We start from the raw sequence: 20,619 nt of genomic DNA on the forward strand, positions 1-20,619 counted from the left end.
TTTAAGTGTTGCATATGTCAGTCCACGCCTCTTGCAAAGTGATGTAACTGAAAACCTAAGGAGAAAGTCCTATGTCAATGTTTAGATGAAACTGTTATATTTTTTCAGTGAAGCTCTCTGAAAAAGATGTGTTGTCTTTCAAATCACCATCAGGGAGGAATATCCTATGACTGGAAGAGGCTGCAGAGAGTACTCAGTCCAAATATTCAGGCAAATGGTACAAAACTCCACACCTGGGAAGAGATGGGGTGAGGTCTCTGCACCATTCTTGGGGAATTAGGGACCCAGAATCAAGTGCCAGTTTGCCCAAGAATTGACATTCTAGCAGCAAAGAAAATGAGTGTCATGAGCACCGTTTAAATGTCTTTTCCCACATGATTTAGAGGTGCCCGTGCTGTTTTATTTTATTAGGGAACTCATTTCAGATGATACTATCTTCTTGAAAGCTACACACCTAGTAGGTCCCGAAGCCAGATGGAAGCAGGCCCTCCTCTACCCCGCACACACGCCCACCCTCCGCTCCTCTCGGAGCACCAGGGCCGCCTGGGTTCACTGCGGGGCTGCTCCCCTTGCAGGCCCTCAGCTGTCTCTTGCTCTGTCCTTGCAGGGAGCAGGCACTGATGAGAGCTGCCTCATTGACATATTAGCTTCGAGAACAAATGGAGAAATTTTCCAGATGCGAGAAGCCTACTATTTGCGTAAGGAAATATACAGTTGTACATATGTTTTACATTATAAACTTTAGATTTTTTAAATAACAGGCGAAATATTCCAGTTTATATATTTTAAAGAATTATCTAAGACAGTCACAAGTGAGATATCGCTTACACAAGACTAATGAATTGTCTAAGTAGAGTTGGTGATTAGGGCACTAAAAACAAAGCAATTCCAAGATAATTGAGTGAAGCAAAGTTTCCAGGAAAATAACGATGAGTTTCTACAAGGTGGACTTTAGTTTAGGACAGCGAGCACTCAGGACGGTGGCTCAGGGAGACCTTGTCTCTCACCCAAGAGGGACAGTTACGAAGACAGAACAAAGCAAAATGTAATTATGACTCAGTGAATTCTACAAATATAGGCAACAACTTCACTTTTCATAAACCTCATCATCACTGAATCCACCTCAGAATCTGATTTTTATGCATTTTAAAAGCGGAAAGGTTAACGACTTTCATATTCAAAAAAGCTTTAAGACCTTAAGTTCCATTGCATCACTGTGACATTGAGTGTGAACAAAATGTTCCAGACAATCAGCTCCATCGCACTCAAACAAAAACAAGACTTTCCCCGGGGGAGAGAATTAAGACCCTTCACTGAAAATATTAAGACGGGACAAAGACTTGGGGGACCGCTGGACCAGGCCATGGGCCAAGGAAAGAGAAGACAGAGCCCTGAATTTTAAGGGTTACAGAATGTGAAATGATTCTCAGTGTTGTTTTCAATTTTGGAATAGAGATAGTATTTTTATAAGAAAGTAGACTTGGGCCTGTGTTATCATTGGGATCAGTTTTGTTGGGTGGAGTGTTCATGGGCCTCACGCAAGTAGAAGGTGGTAGAAGACCAAGGAATGTCACCCTATGGGAGCAGCACTGACCTCTGCGAACACAGGGAGGTGCGGTTCCGTCGTGACTAACCCTTCCACGTGGGTGTGCTCTCCCCCAGAATATAGCCGTGACCTGCAGGAGGACATCTACTCAGAGACCTCAGGACACTTCAGAGACATGCTCGTGAGCTTGGTCCAGGTAAGAGATTCCTAGATTTGCTCCACTTTGCACTACTGAAATGTTTCAGTTTCAAAAAATAGGACAGGAAACTCCAGTAATAACAGTTACTGAATGCCAGTAAATTCAAGGCACTACAATGGAAACTTGGGTTGAATATAGAGACAAACCAGTATGAATGAGACACCATCTCTGTCCTCAAAACAGTCTACTCTAAGCAAAATGATCATAGTTTTAGATAAATGCATGGCTGATTATATATTACGAGGGAACCAACAGGCTGACAATATTACAGTTACAATTAGAATGTGCACACCATCTAAGGCATCAGGAACCCAGGACCCACCCAGCTGGTGGACAGTCAGAACCACCAGATGAAATACAAGAAACTGGGATTCAGGAGCCTCCCATATGACTTTAATTTAAGAGATTCTGGTTTATTGAAAACAAAAACTAGTTTTCCCTCCTTAGTACAAGTGTTAATCATTCAGTCATGTCTGACTCCTCTGTCCATGGAATTAACCAGGCAAGAATACTGCAGTGAACTTTCATTTCCCTCTCCAGGGGATCTTTCCCACCCAGGGATCAAACCTGTGTCTCTTGCATTGCAGGGGGATTCTTTACCATCTGAGCCACCAGGGGGCCCTCCGTAGCAGCTCTTTATGTCTGTAATTCCATCTTCTGCTTTAGTTTGTATTGAGCGAATCGTTCAGACACAGCCTCAGTGTCTGATGACATGGCGCAGGAAGCCAGAGGCTTGAATTTAGGCAAGCAAACTTGCCACTGTCCCTGTGTGTCATTAGTCAGATTGCTGACCAGCCATCTTCTAGCAGGGAGTAGTGGATGGAATTCCTGATGTTCCAGCCCAGGTTATAGAACTTACCAAATGAGAGAGAATAAGCGGACATCGGCTCAGGGGAAACTACAGAAAATCTCCCACCCATTCTGGAAAATAGTGACAGTGTTAATTGCTCAGTCATGTCCAACTCTTTTGCAACCCCATGGACCATAGACTACCAGACTCCTCTGTCCATGGGATTCTCCAGGCAAAAATACTGGAGTGGGTTGCCATTTCCTCCTCCAGTATCAAACCTGTGTCTCCCACACTGGAGGCATATTCCTTGCTGTCTGAGCCACCAGGAAATTCCATGGTAGACAGATCCACAGCTAATTTTTCTTTCTGAAACTGAAGGTTCAAATCTTTAGTTTGGGAGATTTTTTTTTTTTTTGATTCTACAAAACTTTGTTTTTAAAAAATGGGCAGTTTTATGTAGTACTTTGCATGAGAAAGGTAAAAATTAAGAATTATTTCTACCCTGGCTAGAACTAGTCTGTGTATAGAAAAGAGTTAAAATGAGAAAACAACTATTGACAATGATTTTTTTTCCTTTAAAATACCAACGGCAGTGTGCAAATTTAAATACCTACTTTATTTTCCTTCTTAATCTCCAATTTTGTTATCTTTCTCATCCAGGGTAGCTTCACATATCGATTCAAATGTGTGTTTATTGTGATTAAAAGCTTCATATTGTACTTCCCAGTATTTGGTATCATTCAGTTAAAAAATGAGTAAATACATCGGCCTGATTTTAACACCAACTGAGAATTTCATTCATTGCCAAGCATCAAGAATTTTAATTTTTTAAACTTTTTTTATGCCTGTTACTGTCATTTTTATTTTTAAATATAAATTTATTTATTTTAATTGGAGATTAATTACTTTACAATATTGTATTGGTTTTGCCATACATCAACACGAATCCGCCACAGGTATATACGTGTTCCACATACTGAACCCCCCTCCCTCCTCCCTTCCCGTACCATCCCTCTGGGTCATCCCAGTGCACAAGCCCCAGGCATCCTGTATCCTGCATTGAACCTGGACTGGCGATTTGTTTCATATATGATATTATACATGTTTCAATGCCATTCTCCCAAATCATCCCACCCTCTTCCTCTCCCACAGAGTCCAAAAGACTGTTCTGTACATCTGTGTCTCTTTTGCTGTCTCGCATATAGGGTCATCATTACCATCTTTCTAAATTCCATATATATGTGTTAGTATACTGGATTGGTGTTTTTCTTTCTGGCTTACTTCACTCTGTATAATAGGCTCCAGTTTCATCCACCTCATTAGAACTGATTCAAATGTGTTCTTTTTAATAGCTGAGTAATATTCCATTGTGTATATGTACCACAGCTTTCTTATCCATTCATCTGCTGATGGACATCTAGGTTGCTTCCATGTCCTGGCTATTATAAACAGTGCTGCGATGAACATTGGGGTACACGCGTCTCTTTCACTTCTGGTTTCCTCAGTGTGTATGCCCAGCAATGGGATTGCTAGGTCATAAGGCAGTTCTATTTCCAGTTTTTTAAGGAATCTCCACACTGTTCTCCATAGTGGCTGTACTAGTTTGCATTCCCACCAACAGTGTAAGAGGGTTCCCTTTTCTCCACACCCTCTCCAGCATTTATTGCTTGTAGACTTTTGGGTCGCAGCCATTCTGACTGGTGTGAAATGGTACCTCATTGTGGTCTTGATTTGCATTTCTCTGATAATGGGTGATGTTAAGCATCTTTTCATGTGTTTGTTAGCCATCTGTATGTCTTCTGTGGAGAAATGTCTATTTAGTTCTTTGGCCCATTTTTTGATTGGGTCGTTTATTTTTCTGGAATTGAGCTGCAGGAGTTGCCTATATATTTTTGAGATTAGTTGTTTATCAGTTGCTTCATTTGCTATTATTCTCTCCCATTCTGAAGGCTGTCTTTTCACCTTCAGAGATTCTACTCTCTAGGATGATAACATCAATAGAGAACACAGAGCTTGGCTTTACGTTGCCCAACAGGAGGCTTCTGTGTGAGCTTCTGTGTGTCCAACTCTGTGACCCCATTGACGTGCAGTCCATGGAATGCTCCAGGCCAGAATACTGGAGTGGGTAGCCTTTCCCTTCTCCAGGGGATCTTCCCAACCCAGATCGAACCCAGATCTCCTGCATTGCAGGAGATTTACCAGATTCTTTACCAGATGGCAGATTCTTTACCAGCTGAGCCACAGGGAAGCTCAGGAATACTGGAGTGAGTAGCCTATCCATTCTCCAGCAGATCATCCCACCAGAATTGAACTGTGGTATCCTGCATGCAGGTGGATTCTTTACCAACTGAGCTATAAGCCTATTTAAATTTGTGACAGAAGTTGAGTCTTGTTATGTGAAAAAGTTTTTAATAATCATTATTAATAGTAAAAATAATCTCATTTGGCAAAGCATCAATCGAATATTTTCTAACTGATAAATGTTGTAAGATTAGTTACAAGATTCTCTCAACTTAGAAGGGTCATCATTTCTTGGCTTTCCGGGACTAACACTCCATAATGTAAATTAAAGCAACAGTTTCCAGTCAGAAATTCATATTGGCATTAGTACTGCCCCAACAGAATAAAGAAAACAGTGCTGCTATAAATCCACAAGTTGCATCTAAGGGCAAACATATCTTTATTTTCTTAGTATCCAAACAGAAATGTATTTCAATTTGTTAAAGAAAAATATAAGTAGGGTAAAAATGCATTCTGTAAGGACTATTTTGTATTCCACTAGGGCTATATCTCAGTCCAGACTCTCCTTCCAAGTCTGGCTTCCTTTCTCTCTCGTCCACAGTTGATCCCACAGTAACATGGCACCTGCTTTGTAAATAAGTTTATTTGTACCATTTCTTAAGATTCCACATATAACTGGTATCATGCGATATCTGTCCTTCTCTGACTCACCTCCACCCAGTAGGACAATCTCCAGTCCCCTCCGCGCTGCTGCAGATGGCATTATTCCACCATCGTTACGGCTGAGTAGTGTTCCGCCATGCGCATGCACCGCGTCTTCTGTATCCGTTCCTCTGTTGATGGACACTTCGGCTGTTTCCATGTCCTGCTATTGTGACTAGTGCTGCAGGGAACATTGGGGTGCGTGTATCTTTTTGATATGTATACATGTATAACTGAATCACTTTGCTATACACCTGAAATTAACACAACGTTATAAATCAACTAAACACCAACAACAAAAAATTTAAGGCAAAAAAACAAAGATAACTGCTGGTTCACATCTCAGAGCCAGCTGAGGGAAGCGTGCTGACGGCACCTCCTCCCTGGAAGCTCAGACGGGCCCTGTGGCTGGGCCGACACTTCACGTCTGCTGAGTAAGAGCCCAGCCTGAAAACAGGGAAGCACAATGGTAAACAGGATTGTTTCCACCTCATCGACTCCTCTCCACTTCTGTTTCTATTTGGTGAAATTCCAGTGATCAAGTGCGCTGCCTCTCAGAATCTCTACCATTCTTCAAAGGCTGAGCTACAAAACACCTAAAAGTAACTGATACCCAAGAATGAGGATTTTTATAAAGCAAATGCTCTATATTTCAGGAAAAACAAACAGTTCTGAAAATTAAACATGAGAGAAAATAAGTCACAAAGGGAAAAAAATCAGGGCACAATATTTTCCCTTAGCAAAACTGCAGTTCCTTTTTCCTGAAATTAAACAATAATGCTTTATTTTTTATACAGTACACATGTATATGCAATAATATTATCTGTATAGACATACATATTTTGAAATAACACACAATTTGTTTTATCACTGGCTTTCACCTGATTTTGATTATGACTTTACAGGATAAAGTATTACTTCTGAAGTTCAATTTCTATAGTTGGAACTTGAGTGTGTGTGTGTTTAACCTTAAAATAGCTTTTCAGAGCATTAAAATTGTCCTTTCAACATAGAATATCAAAAATGGGGAGAGTTCTACATTTTATAAGAAGCCAAGGAAAATTAATAATGTGTACTTAAATATTATATATTTAAGAGGTTTCACAGTATATTTCTCTTAAAATGTAAAACATACCTTATGAGTATAACACAGATTTTACAGAAGTTACTTAACTCACAATTGAAACTGGATATAAGAAACTTATAAAAGCCATAGTAAAATATCCTTTACTAATAGTCTTTTTCAAGATCAGGAGTCCTGTGTAATGCTTAGTAAAATGTACAATTTCTCATAAATTTTTAAATTTGACCACTGGCTTCTGATTTCTACACTCATGACTCATTTTGGAACTCCTAGTTTAGGATTTGAATCCATAAACTTAGAGCACTGGAAAAATGTGAAAAGTGAGTTAGGGAACTGATGAAGTCCAGCATGTCCGCTGACCACGAACTCTGGTATATCCCATGCCAGAGAATCTGTCTAGATATTCACAGAAAGGAAATGGAATTGCATCCTACAGGCTTGTGAAACTGCGAGTAGATAATAACCGAAACAGCCAGCTGACTGAGAGGCTGTCACAGGACCATGACCCTTCTCTCCCCTGAGTTGGGATCCTTGTTCTCTGCCTGAAGCTCTCTCCATAGACAGATGATAGATGGACAAATAGGTAGATTAGGTAGATTCCTTAGACAGATGATGACCGATGATAAATGATACATAGAAAATAGCCTCACGCTCAAACCCATGTCCATTGAGTTGGAGATGCCATCCAGCCACCTCATCCTCTGTCGTCCCCTTATTCCTCCTGCCTTCAATCTTTCCCAGCATCAGGGTCTTTTCCAGTGATTCAGATCTTCACATCAGGTGACCAAAGTGTTGGAGCTTCAGCTTCAGCATCAGTTCTTCCAGTGAAATCAGTTCAGTTAGTTCAGCCGCTCAGTCGTGTCTGACTCTTTGGGACCCCATGGACCTCCCTGTCCATCACCAACTCCCAGAGTTTACTCAAACTCATGTCCATTGAGTAGGTGATGCCATCCAACCATCTCATCCTCTGTCATCCCCTTCTCCTCCCACCTTCAATCTTTGCCAGCATCAGGGTCTTTTTCAATGAGTCAGTTCTTCACATCAGGTGGCCAAAGTATTGGAGTTCCAGCTTCAGCATCAGTCCTTCCAATGAATATTCAGGACCGATTTCCTTTAGGATTGACTGGTTTGATCTCCTTGCAGTCCAAGGGACTCTCAAGAGTCTTCTCCAACACCACAGTTCAAAAGCATCAGTTCTTCAGCTTCCAATTAAAATAAATAAATTTATTTAAAAACAAAAAAAAGCATCAGTTCTTCAGCCCTCAGCCTTCCTTATGGGCCAACTCTCACATGCATACATGACTCTATGGACCTTTGTCAGCGAAGTAACGTCTCCCCCTGTTTAATATGCTATCTAGGTTTGTCATAGTTTTTCTTCCAAGGAGGAAGCATCTTTTAATTTCTTGGTTGCAGTCTCCATTGCAGTGATTTTGGAGCCCAATAAAACAGATGATGATAGGTAGAAAATAGAAATATAGATGATAGGTAAACAGATATATTAGATTCCTTAGATACATGATGATAGAAGGTAGAGAGGTAGAAAGTAGATAGAGAGATGACAGATACTGTTTGTAAAACAAGCAGGTATTATCTATGTATCTTTTCCTCTCAACTCTGCTATAAGTCAGTGTGTTTCCTTGGGTTTATCATTTTGCTTTCTTGAGATTCCAGAGACATACTCCGTAAATTAATGGTCATGAAACCATTCTTCTCTCTGTTCCCTCCCTGTGCCCATGTTCTAAAATTCTCCAACAGTTATAATCACATCCACCTCCTCCCTCTGCATCTTCACTTTGAGAATCAAAGGAAAGACTGTCCATGGACATTCAGACACACTTGGGTTTTTTTTGAGAATTAATAGAGAGTGGGGATTGGAAGCTTGAAGGTATTCATGAAACGTGCAGTGTTTAAATTATTGTCATATTTTCTGGGAAAGAAGTGCTTTTACTTAATCTACAAACAATTTTCCAACAGGGCTATTTCTAATAAGAAAACCGCTCAACCAGAACACGTTCTTCTTGAAATGAATGCCAATCACTGAACTTAAATTCACAGCACTTCCTCTGCTCTGCTTCTATTAAACCAGACTTATGGGAGATCTAATTATCTGTCAAATAATGAAGAATTAGTCACTTAGAGGTTACTTAATCCGCATGCATGATCACACACAGATGACAAGTGTCTCCACAGAGAGGAAGAGGGTCATCTGCCAGGAGTCCCCTCTGCTGCTCCGCAGGTGGCTGCCCTGGGGCCTCCGGCGACCCACTACCTGCAGCCCCCGGGACCAGCTGCAGCCACTGTGCTTGCTCCCGACTCTTCTGGCTAGACTTGAACCCCCTTAATTTCTTCCTGTCACGAGTTTATTCTGTTCCTAACCCAAATGTCTGTTTATGCCATTTCTCTGGCATTTGCATCCCCTAACAGGCTACTGTCTTAACTTGGGCTTTTTATGTGACCAAATCTGCTTGGTGGGAAAAGCTACATGACACATTAGCGGATTGACATTTTCTTAATCTACCCGTCTGCTTAAAGTGCTTTTGGCAATTAATTGCACAAAGAAGTACACATATGGGCCCCATTTCAAGTTGAATGTCCAAAATTCTTACCTCTCAACAAAAATATCAGATGCACAGAACTGCAGAAAATTCTTAAATATTTCTTACAACTTAGCTACATCGTGTGATTGGAAATCACTGAAAACACTTCAGTGATCCAGAAAATCTTCCCATCTCTACCAACTGATGTTTAACTTCTGTGACATCGAAGGTATTTATCTTTCCTTCCTTCGTGTAGTATTGATTCAGTGAGTATTCATCAAAAGCCTTCAGTGTGCCAAGGACAACTGGGAATTATCAAAAAAGGCAAAGACCCCAGTCTTAAGAAGCTTGCATTTTAGTGGGGAGATTCAAACAGGAGAAAGCTAATAAATTGGTGCATTTCCCAGCATGTTAGCTGATGAAGAATACAGCAGGGGAGGGGATGGTGGGTCAGTTAAGAGGTGCCTCAGCTCAGTCAGAGCAAATTCCACTGAGAAGATGAGCCTCAGTTGGTTAATGTATAGCCCTTCCTCTGTTTCAGTTTGGTCAGAAGCAGGTAACCTCTGAGGATGGTCTGGCCTCACCTCTGCTCTCACTGAAGAATCCCCTCATGTCCAGCTGTGTCCCCCACACGGTTCCAGCCACTGTGGTCTGCCTCATGGCCCAGGGCTGCCGAAGGGTCTGCCTGCTGTGGCCATAAGCCCCTCCACCTGTCAGGGTCCCCTGTGTGCTTCCCAGCCAGCAGTCAGGGTTCTCCATCAGGAGCGGGTGAGACACTTGGGATCCTTCACGGGACTCCTGGATGCAGATCATGCACAGAGATGTCTTCAGGGCCCTCTGCCCTGTCCTGTGTCACTGAGTTCATTTGCAGAGTCCAAAAAACAGTAAGAGCAAAAGACAGGGTACTCAGTATTCCCACAAAGTTCAAAAAGCACGTTTCCTTCAGGTCTCCCAAAGGAAGCATGAGATAAACTGGGTCATCACACGTCTCTCCCACCTCTCTTTCCTCTGTGTCGTCATGACCCTCAGGGACCAGAGGACCTTGCCCTGGTGAGCCCTCCCTCCCTCCTGTTCGAAATGTCCTCTTCGGTCAGCTTGGCCGTGTCTGTTCTTTCCTTATATGATAAAGAGGCAGGAGTGAAACAAACGTACAAAATACTCTCTTCTCACTGCACAAAATCTGGATTTCATGATTATTTTCCTGCTGCCTATGTGTGATGTTCCGCACCAGAGGTCCATTATTAACTCATGCTTTCTTTGTGCGTTTTCCTCCTGACAACATTATATCCTGTCTCTACCAGCCGGCCAGGCAGCAGACGCTGTTTGGAGGGAGGAGAAGATACTGCACAGAGGGCTGGCAAAGTGAAAAGCTCATCAACTCGGAAAGATTACCTCGGCTGCAAAGAAAAAACGCAAAGTGCCCACATTTTTTTAAGAGACCAGCATCTTATAAAGTATCCAAGAAATGTAGAGTAACTCTAACTAGTGATAGCACTTTCTTAGGAATCTCCAGTGTGTTTGATGGTTCAAAGGCTTGTCACCCAGTTATCGTATGTTCAAGAGGGAGTGATATCTGTATACACGTGGCTGGTTCACTCTGCTATACAGCAGAGACTAACACAACGTTTTAAACAACTGTTGCTGTTGTTCAGTTGCCATGTCATGTCCAACTGTTTGCGTCACCATGAACTGTAGCACACTAGGGTCCCCTGTCCTTCAGCATCTCCCAGAGTTTGCTCAAACCCATGTCCATTGAGTGGGTGATGCCATCCAAACATCTCATTCCCATTCTCATCCTGCCCTGAATCTTTCCCAGCATCAGGGTCTTTTCAAACGAGTTGGCTCTTCACATCAGGTGGCCAAAGTACTGGAGCTTCATGGACGGATGACAGTGGAGAGTTCTGACAAAATGTGGTCCCCTGGAGGAGGGAATGACAAACCACTGCAGGATTCTTGCTGCAAGAACCCCATGAACATGAACAGTATGAAAAATCAGCCATGTTCCAATTTTAAAACAAAGGACACTTACAAAGGAAACCTGTGCTTGCTTCCCAGGGAACCAGGGAGGAAGGATACACAGACCCAGCCACGGCCACTCAGGACGCGATGGTAACTAGGACCTGGGGCAGCTGTGGGGGCTTTGTCCGGCAGCCCGGGGCTGTGGTGCTAGCGGGCGGCCCTGCGGCGTTTCAGGTGCTGTGGGAGGCCTGCCAGCAGGGGACAGGGGAGCACAAGACGCTTCTGCAATTGATGCTGTGTAACAAGAGCTACCAGCAGCTGTGCCTGGGTAACGTCCTCCTGTTTTATAGCTCCTCTCCGATTATGCATAAGAAGCAAGTAGGTAATTGGGGAGAAGGGGGTGTTACAAATAGAGGAAAGCCAGTTCTCTCAAGGCACCTATTTTAGATTATATTTGTACAGACATGCCTCATCCATTAACACTGCTAAGGAAGGAAGTTTCTGTAGAATTTTATTCTTCCACTAACTGAATTATAGCAGTTCCTGGGGTTGCAAAGAGTCGGACGGGACTTAGCAACTGAACAGCAACAACCTTTCAGTACTAAACCTTTGAAAGCCATCTCTGGTTTTGGTGAAGAACTCACATGTATCAGCTGTGTCCTGTTCAGTGCGTCACGTGTCGTCTTAAACAGAATATGCTGAACATAGGTTAATAAGTCTGGAAGGAACCAAGGTCACTGTTACTGAAACTGTGATTCACGCAAAGCTGCCATATTGGTTTTAAAGGTGTTTTCTTTGGCTTTCCCCAAACTGCTGGATACCTTTCTATTTCTCTTGTTTTTCAACTGGTTGTTTTTTTTTTTTTTTCGGCTGCACCACGTGGCATGAGGGATCTTACTTCCCTGACCAGGGATCAAACCCGCATCCCATGGAGTGGAAGCTGGAGTCCTAGCCACTGGACCACCAGGAAAGTCCCTGCTTCTCTCATTTTTTTACAATACTTTTTTTTTTTCTACTATCCATAACACAGAGAAGTCTATAATAATTTAAAAGGTGGCCCACTCCAACCCAACACTTATTTGCACATACCTACACTTGATTTGCCTTCCTGTGTATAAGCAGTCAAATCAATGCCTACATTTAAAATTTATAATATTCATAATAATCTCCTTTGAATCAATTTGTTAAAGTTTTCCAGGAATTTCAAAATATTTCTGGGCAAGACATAGTAGATGCCATTAATGAATGTTACAATGGATACTTTCGAGAGCTGCTAGTAGCAGTTGGTGAGTAATAATTTACTTGATACATCAAGGGTCGAGTAGCTCTGACTGACATAAAGATGTATTCAATTGAATTAAAGTGACTGAGTTAGTTTCCCTTGAATTTAATTATTGAGACAAGACATTTCTCTACATTCTCTGTAGAGAAAAAATACATCAGCTCCTGATACAATGGCAAGCTGATGTCTTTCATGAACCTATACTCTTCCTAAGAGCTGTCAGTGTTCATAACAGGAAACCTTGACTTCTCAGGTCATTGGGATCTCACATCTTTAAATTCATCGCATACATGCTAATTTCCTTCCCTTGTAAAGAGGTTATGGTTTTACCACTATTTGAAATGTTGACATTGTAATATAGTGTACAATGAGCGATCCCACAGAGAACTCACAAAATATCAGTTTCCCAGGATTATAACTGGAAAAAAAAAGCATTCTCATCGTTTCCCAAATTTTGAAAAAAAAATATGTACTATTGCTCTCAAACTTTCTTCTTTTCTCTCTGTTTTTTCCTAGTTCTCTGTATTCGAGACAAACCAGCCTATTTTGCTTACAGATTGTATAGTGCAATCCATGTAAGTATGACCCACATATTTTTAATATTTCTCCAGAAGTCATGTATACTTTCTCAAAGGACTAGTTTTACTTCAATCATTTAAATATTGATTCCCATTTTTGAGTTTGTATGCAAATATATTACCTTCAAAGTAGATATGCTCAAGTGAAAAGATATTTTACACACCAAAATGAGACCTATCAAGTAAAAATAACGCTCTGCTTTCTATATCAAATGGAGGTGCCTAAGAAGTATTTCTTAGCGCCTTTCCCCCCAGGAGGTGTGCTTCAGCATTTTTTTAGCATCTGAAGAAACTGAAAGGCCAAATGCTTTCACAGCTTCCAAAGAAACTCCCCCTCTGCCACCCCCACCGCCCCGGCCACCTCATACTCAGACAATTACACAGCGTATGGAGTCAAGCAGAAAATGTCAGAGCACTACAAACTTTCCAGCATAGCGGTTTTTTTAAACCACTTAAAAGGCAACAGCCAGACAACGATAAACTCTAAAGCTGTATTTGTAATTAAGTACAAATGTTTTTACTTTCAGGTGATAGTCAATTGCACATCCTCTGGTGCATTCATGTTCAAAGAAACAAATGCTTCCATGCCTGAGACAATGCATATTGCATCCACAACATGCATGAGACACTGAGAAACTGACAAGGTCTGATGCAAGTCGTTACACACATCACAGCCCTGAAAACTCAATGAAAATCATTTTAAAAACTCAGTAGTTGAGTAATTTTAATAGAGTGTTTTATCCTCCAAGTGATTTTTAGAGACCAGCTTCTTAGAGGTAGCCAGAAAGTGTGGATAACATGCTAATCATCAAGAATGATTTATTTACTTATAGTTATGTACAGTGTTTTTTATTATGTACAAGAACCTCTGTATCCTCGGAACATAGGAGGAAGATCGACGCTCACAGTCCCCTGCTTCTTTGTTATTCTATTTCCAAGAAGAAAACCTGATTGGATTAAATATCTGTCTAAAAGTGTAATGGGCAAGGCTATTGAGTGACTTGAGAAAGGAAGGGCTGTCTGCTGTCACCCTGTTTGTTTAACGTATACGCTGAGCACATCATGAGAAATGCCAGGCTGGATGAGTTACAAGCTGGACTCAAGAAAGGTGGGAGAAACATCAACAACCTCAGATATGCAGATGATACCATTCTGATGGGAGAAAGTGAAGCAGAACTAAACAGCCTCTTGATGAAGGTGAAGGAAGAGAGTGAAAGAGCTGGCTTAAGACGAAGTATTAAAAAAAAACTTAGATCATGGCATCCGGCCCCATTACTGCATGGGAAAAGGTGGAAGTAGTGACAGATTTCCCCTTCTTCGGCTCTAAAATCACTGCGGGTGGTGACTGCAGCCATGAAATCAGAAGACGATTGCTTCTTGGCAGGAAAGCTATGACAAACCTAGACAGTGTATCGAAAAGCAGAGACATCACTTTGCTGACGAAGGTCCATATAGTCAAGGCTACGGTCTTCCCAGTGGTCACATATGGTTGTGAGAGCTGAATAATAAAGAAGGCAGAACACCAAACAATTGATGCCTTCAAACTGAGGCGCTGGAGAAGAGTCCTGAGAGTCCCTTGGACAGCAAGGAGATCAAACTCGTCAATCTTAAGAGAAATCAACCCGAATAATCTTTGGAAGGACTGATGGTGAAGCTCCAGTATTTTGGTAATCTGATGGAAACCAGATGACTCATTGGAAAAGACGCTGATGCTGGGAAAGATTGATGGCAGAAGGAGAAGAGGGCATCAGTGGATGAGATGGCTGGATGGCATCACTGACTCAATGGACATGAACTTGGGCAAGCTCCAGGAGATAATGAGGGACAGGGAGGCCTGGTGTGCTGCAGTCCGTGGGATTGCAGAGTCAGAAACAAATGGGCAACCGAACAATTGGGTGACTGGATTTACCCTGTGACTCAGCAGTAAAGAAGCCGCCTACCATGCAGGAGCCACAGGAGATGCAGATTCAGTCCCTGGGTCGGGAAGATCCCCTGGAGGAGGGCAGGGTAATCCACTCCAGTATTCTTGATGCGAAAATCCCAGGGACAGAGAAGCCTGGTGGGCTCCAGTCCATAGATTTGCAAGGAGTCAGATACGACTAAAGGGCTTAGCATGTACAATGGATGACTTCAACTCTTCTTTCTCCAACAAGAGTAAAGTTTTGCTCGTGAACGACCTTGGGAAAATAATCACATTACTGATTCCGATTATGCCCCAAGTGAGAGCCCCCTAATAATAAAAACTGCTTTGCTGAAGTGTGTCAGTGCAAAAAGGAAGGTGTGTGTAGTCAGCGTCGCAGGTGTGGAGGAGAGGCCTGTGTTCCAGCAATCAGAGATCTCATGCACAGGACCACATCAAGTCAGGGCCCTCCAGTGTCAAGTTCGGGGAAAGCTGTTTTCACCAGCCCTCACCAAGGAAAGCATCTCTGATTTTCTCCAACACACTCTAATCACACAACTTAAATACAGAAACTTGGTTAATCATTCATTTCCATCACTTCAACTTATGGTAGAGCTTGTTAGTAGTGCCTGTGTGTGCCTGCCTGCTCAGTCGTGTCCGACTGTTTTCAACCCCATGGACTGCAGCCCCCTCAGGCTCCTCTGTCCGTGGCATTGTCCAAGCAAGAATACTAGAGTGGGTTGCCATGCCCTCCCCCAGGGGATCTTCCTAACCCAGCAATCAAACCCATGGCTCCTGAATTGGCAGACAGATCACTGAAGAAAATGAAAGTTGCTCAGTCATGTCCGACTGTTTTTGACCCCATGGACTATACAGTTCATGGAATTCTCCAGGCCAGAATACTGGAGTGGGTAGCTGTTCCCTTCTCCAAGGGATCTTCCCAACCAAGGGATCAAACCCAAGCCTACTGCATTGCAGGCGGCTTCTTTACCAGCTGAGCCACCAGGGAAACCCAAGAATACTGGAACCTATCCATAAAACTGGATCTCCCTGTAGCTCAGACATAAAGGATCTGCCTGCAATGAAGGAGACCCAGGTTCGATCCTTGGGTCGGAAAGATCCTCTGGAGAAGGGAATGGCAATCCACTCCAGTATCTTGCCTGGAGAATCCCATGGAGAGAGGAGCCTGGTGGGCCACAGTCCACGGGGTCGACTGAGTGACTAACACTACATAAAACATTCATACCTCAAAAATTAGCTGATCCTTCCTGGCCACTCGGTGTCACCATCACTCCATTTGAACAGGCAATCTGAACTTGCTTTGTGCAGAGGTATTCTTTCTGAAGCTAGTACACAGGAATTAATTTTCGTGCATTTTTCAATACTGGAGGTTAAATCAGCAAGTATTTCAAATACCTGGAATTATTTTCACAGTTTACCACAATAAGCAGATGATAAAATAAAAACATAATCGTCTTTCTTTCGGACTTACTTCAGAAAGAAAAACACCAATACAGTATACTAATGCATATATATGGAATTTAAAAAGATGGTAATGATGACCCTATATGCGAGACAGCAAAAGGGACACGGATGTAAAGAACAATCTTTTGGACTCTGTGGGAGAAGGTGAGGGTGGGATGATTTGAGAGAATAGCATTTAAACATGTATATTATCATATGTGAAACAGATTGCCAGTCCAGGTTCGATGCATGAGACAGGGTGCTCAGGGCTGGTGCACTGGGATGACCCTGAGAGATGGGATGGGGAGGGAGGTGGGAGGGGCTTCAGGATGGGGAATACATGTACACCCATGGCTGATTCATGTCAATGTATGGCAAAATCAATACAATATTTTAAAGTAATTAGCCTCCAATTAAAATAAATTAATTAATTAAAAAAAAACATAATCGTGATCTTAGAGACATACCAATGGTTCATCAACCAGAGCTGGGATCACCTCCCAACCCAGGAAGAATGTTTATATAGACAGAGCAAGTGATCACATCTGCATCCGAAAATGCAGCATCTGGGAGACGATGAGGAGGCTGGCCAGGTTTAAAGGGAGAAGTACAGAGTCACAGAGGTAGAAAACAGACTCATGGTTACCAGCAGGTAAGAGGAGAGAGGGATCAATACAGGAATTTGAGATCAACATATACACACTGCTATATATATAATCGGAGAAGGCAATGGCACCCCACCCCCAGTACTCTTGCCTGGAAAATCCCATGGACGGAGGAGCCTGGTGGGCTGCAGTCCATGGGGTCGCTAAGAGTCAGACACAACTGGGCGACTTCACTTTCACTTTTCACTTTCATGCATTGGAGAAGGAAATGGCAACCCACTCCAGTGTTCTTGCCTGGAGAATCCCAGGGACGGGGGAGCCTGGTGGCTACAGTCCATGAGGTCACAGAGTCAGCTATGGCTGGGCAACAGGTTTTGGTATAACTGATTCACTTTGCTGTAGACCCAAAACTAACCTTGTAAATCACCTATACTCCGATAAGAATTAATTTTTAAAATAAATAAAAATAAAAGGGAAGATTATTGCAGAACCTGGTGAAATGAAAAGGGCTAGTAGCCTCAAGGCTGTGACCCTGGAAACAGAGATGACAAGGCATTGGAAAAGTGGAGGAGATGGACCGCTTCACTGGGTGTGCACCGCGGCCAGGGGTGGTCACATTGCTGAGGCGGAGTCTGAGTCAGTGCTCATGGGTGCCAGCACCACGGTCTGCGGAATACAGGACATGGTCACAGAAAAGGGCTGTTTATTCAGACGGACTGTCTTTAAGGTGCTGCTTCCTCATGGTGGTCACCCCCACTTGGCTGTGTCTCTTAGGACTTCGGCTTCCATAATAAAACCGTGATTAGGATTCTAATCGCCAGAAGTGAAATCGACCTGATGACCGTAAGGAAGCGGTACAAAGAGAGATATGGGAAGTCCCTTTTCCACGACATCAAGGTAAGTCTCCTAATCGTCATCTACCTGCACCCGTACTTCATCCTTCTTGAAACTGAAACGAGAGCCTAACTTTAGATAACTTCATGGTGGAATCTAAAAGTTCAGTCAAGGGGTCGTCTACATTAGTGGGTCAGGCAGCCGGAGAGCATCAGTAGGTGAGAAAACCCCTTCTCCTCACTTACCCCTCTTTGATGTGTTTTAAGCAAAAGTCAGTGGTCTGGTCATGAGTGCTATTCATGCCCTGATCGTGTGATGAGGCCTTAGCACCAGCACCAGAAGACTGCATTCTGCAGCGGGAGCACGTTAATTGAAGAGCGCCTTCTGAGATCAGCCGCCTGTGTGCCACCAGAGGGGAGGGCAGCCTGTCGGGACCCCACACGTGCTGGGGCCGTAACGTTCTGCGCACGCGCACCCATGAGCCCTGGAGGGTGCTGACACGATGACTCCGAAGTCTGCAGCCTGGGGTCTTCACTCTGACTCATGTAAACTCTACCCTAGATCCTGATAAAGCCCAGCCAAAAATGTCAGCATATGTAACTTGAGGACACAGTGGAAAATGACAATGTTTGACCTGTGGTTCAAAATAGTATAAAGAACTCCAAGATGGCACCCAAGCACAGGGGCCTGTAATGTATCTTGAGGTATATTTTGAGCACAGCCTGGTCCTCTGGGCTTCCCAGGCAGCTCAGTGGCAAAGAATCCACCTGCCAAGCAGGAGACCTGGGAAGATTCCCCTGGAGAAGGGAATGGCAGTCCACTCCAGTATTCCTCCCTGGGAAATCCCATGAACAGAGGAGCCTTGCAGGCTACAAGTTCATGGGGTTGGAAAGAGTCAGACATGACTTAGCCACTAAACAAGCCCTGTTGTCTTGTACACATTGTTTCTTGAAAATTTCCATTGCATAAAATAGCTTTTTAGTCCACTGAAAGATCCAGGAGAAACTTGACAACCACAGGACCAAGAAACCATATAACCCAGGAGGCCTTGCAGGCCTCAGGAAGTCGAGATGGTTTCAGAGGAATGATTATTGGAGTACTTAAGAGACATCTTCCTCCTTTGTCTCTGATAAAACTCTTCTCGCATCCACCTTCAAAGCCCGAAACCTTTAGTGAGGATGAACGTTTCTCACTGAGAAATGCATAACTCATCTTCTCAGTGAGTAAACTAGCTCAATACTATACAGCAGTTAACCATGGCCACCTCAAAATCTACTAATATTCACAAATAATTAATGCAACTTGGTCCATTTACAGCAGTGAATTATAAGTAACAGCTGTGTAAGAGAACATGAACATGAGAGTTGCCTTTTAACAAAGATAAGTTTTATAATACTTTAATTACTATCATTTTTGAAAATAATGTAGAAACTATAGAAGATGATAAAAGGATTTAAATTGCCCTAATGTGGTGTTGGAGAAGACTCTTAAGAGGCCCTTGGACTGCAAGGAAACCAAACCAGTCCATCCTAAAGGAAATCAGTCCTGAATTTTCACTGGAAGGACTGATGCTGAAACTGAAGCACCAATACTTTGGCCACCTGATGCAAAGAACTGACTCATTGGAAAAGACCCTGATGCTGGGAAAGATTGAGGGCAGGAGGAGAAGGGGATGACAGAGGATGAGATGGTTGGATGGCATCACAGACTCAATGGACATGAGTTTGAACAAACTCTTGAGAGATGGTGAAGGACAGGGAAGCCTGGCGTGCTGCAGTCCATAGGGTTGCAAAGAGCTGGACATGACTGAGTGACGGAGCAACACCAAATTATTCACCACAGATAACCAACAGTAAAGTTTTGTTGTATGTGCTTTCTTTTTAAAACTATATGTAAACATCAAAGTTTTACTACTTAAAGAAATATTTCTTTAAATCATGGATCCCATTGTATTAGTTGTAAAGAGCATAAACTCCCTACATTATTATATATTATCTTTTACTTTTTCATTATTGTACACAATATGTTTTGGAGCACAAATCTTGGGCTCATCAACAATTGATCATTATTTCCTTAGGATAGACTTCTTGAAGTAGAATGACTGCTTTAATGAGTATAAATATCTTTAAACCATTTGAGACATATTGTCCAGTGTGCCCTCTAGACTCTACACTAATTTGTAACAACATTAGGGCACCTCTTTATCTAAAGGTGAGGAGAAGAATTAATTCTACTGCTAAGCATTCTTCTTTATAAAAACATATTCAGGCCCACATGCAACAATGAAGACCAAGCACAGCCAAAAATAAATAAATAAAAACCATTAGGGTTTCATCAGCTTTATATAAACCCCATTCTGTTGACTATGACCATGTCATTACTTTTCAATAACCTCCACCAGGAAGAGTCCCCAGGACATGTTACATCAGGATGGAAAAATAATTTTTGAGATGCTAATGGCCCATGGTGTCTCACTGTATAGTTCAGAGGAATTATGCTTCTTTTTATGACATTGTGTTTCAAATACCTTATATGTGCTCCTTTTCAGAATTTCGCATCAGGGCACTATGAGAAGGCTCTGCTGGCCATCTGTGCGGGTGACACAGATGACTACTAAGTGCAAAGGAGAATCTGGAGTACGCCGTCATCTTCACAGACATGTCACCTATAGGTTGTGATTAATTTGCCTTTTACTATGAAATTATAGAATCATATTTTCTTTTCTCTCTTTAAAAGTATTTTAAGAATAATTAGTATCAATAGGTTCTTCAAGGAAAACCTACTGATGAAAGTATATGGGATTGGATTTGCACATATCTAAATCAGCAATTTGTTAAATTGTGTATACTAGAATAATAAAGGAAATCATTGTATTGAAATATATGTTACTGAATGTGA

The 20,619-nt window shown here is 42.4% G+C and overlaps 1 protein-coding gene across 1 annotated transcript in view; it reads left to right on the forward strand.

Annotated features, from left to right (window-relative positions):
- The window catches only part of ANXA10 (annexin A10), a 47,826-nt gene extending 27,488 nt beyond the window's left edge, over positions 1–20,338 (forward strand). The window contains exons 5-12 of the mRNA XM_068974347.1: positions 608–698; positions 1,663–1,742; positions 11,155–11,208; positions 11,293–11,386; positions 12,249–12,344; positions 12,857–12,915; positions 17,662–17,784; positions 20,270–20,338. Of these exons, the coding sequence (XP_068830448.1) occupies positions 608–698; positions 1,663–1,742; positions 11,155–11,208; positions 11,293–11,386; positions 12,249–12,344; positions 12,857–12,915; positions 17,662–17,784; positions 20,270–20,338 (666 nt within the window). The remainder of the gene's footprint in view (positions 1–607; positions 699–1,662; positions 1,743–11,154; positions 11,209–11,292; positions 11,387–12,248; positions 12,345–12,856; positions 12,916–17,661; positions 17,785–20,269) is intronic.
- Positions 20,339–20,619: the final 281 nt, after the last annotated feature.

The sequence above is a fragment of the Capricornis sumatraensis genome, chromosome 6 (genome assembly GCF_032405125.1).
Source record: "Capricornis sumatraensis isolate serow.1 chromosome 6, serow.2, whole genome shotgun sequence".
In the NCBI taxonomy this organism is placed as follows: Eukaryota; Metazoa; Chordata; class Mammalia; order Artiodactyla; family Bovidae; genus Capricornis; species Capricornis sumatraensis.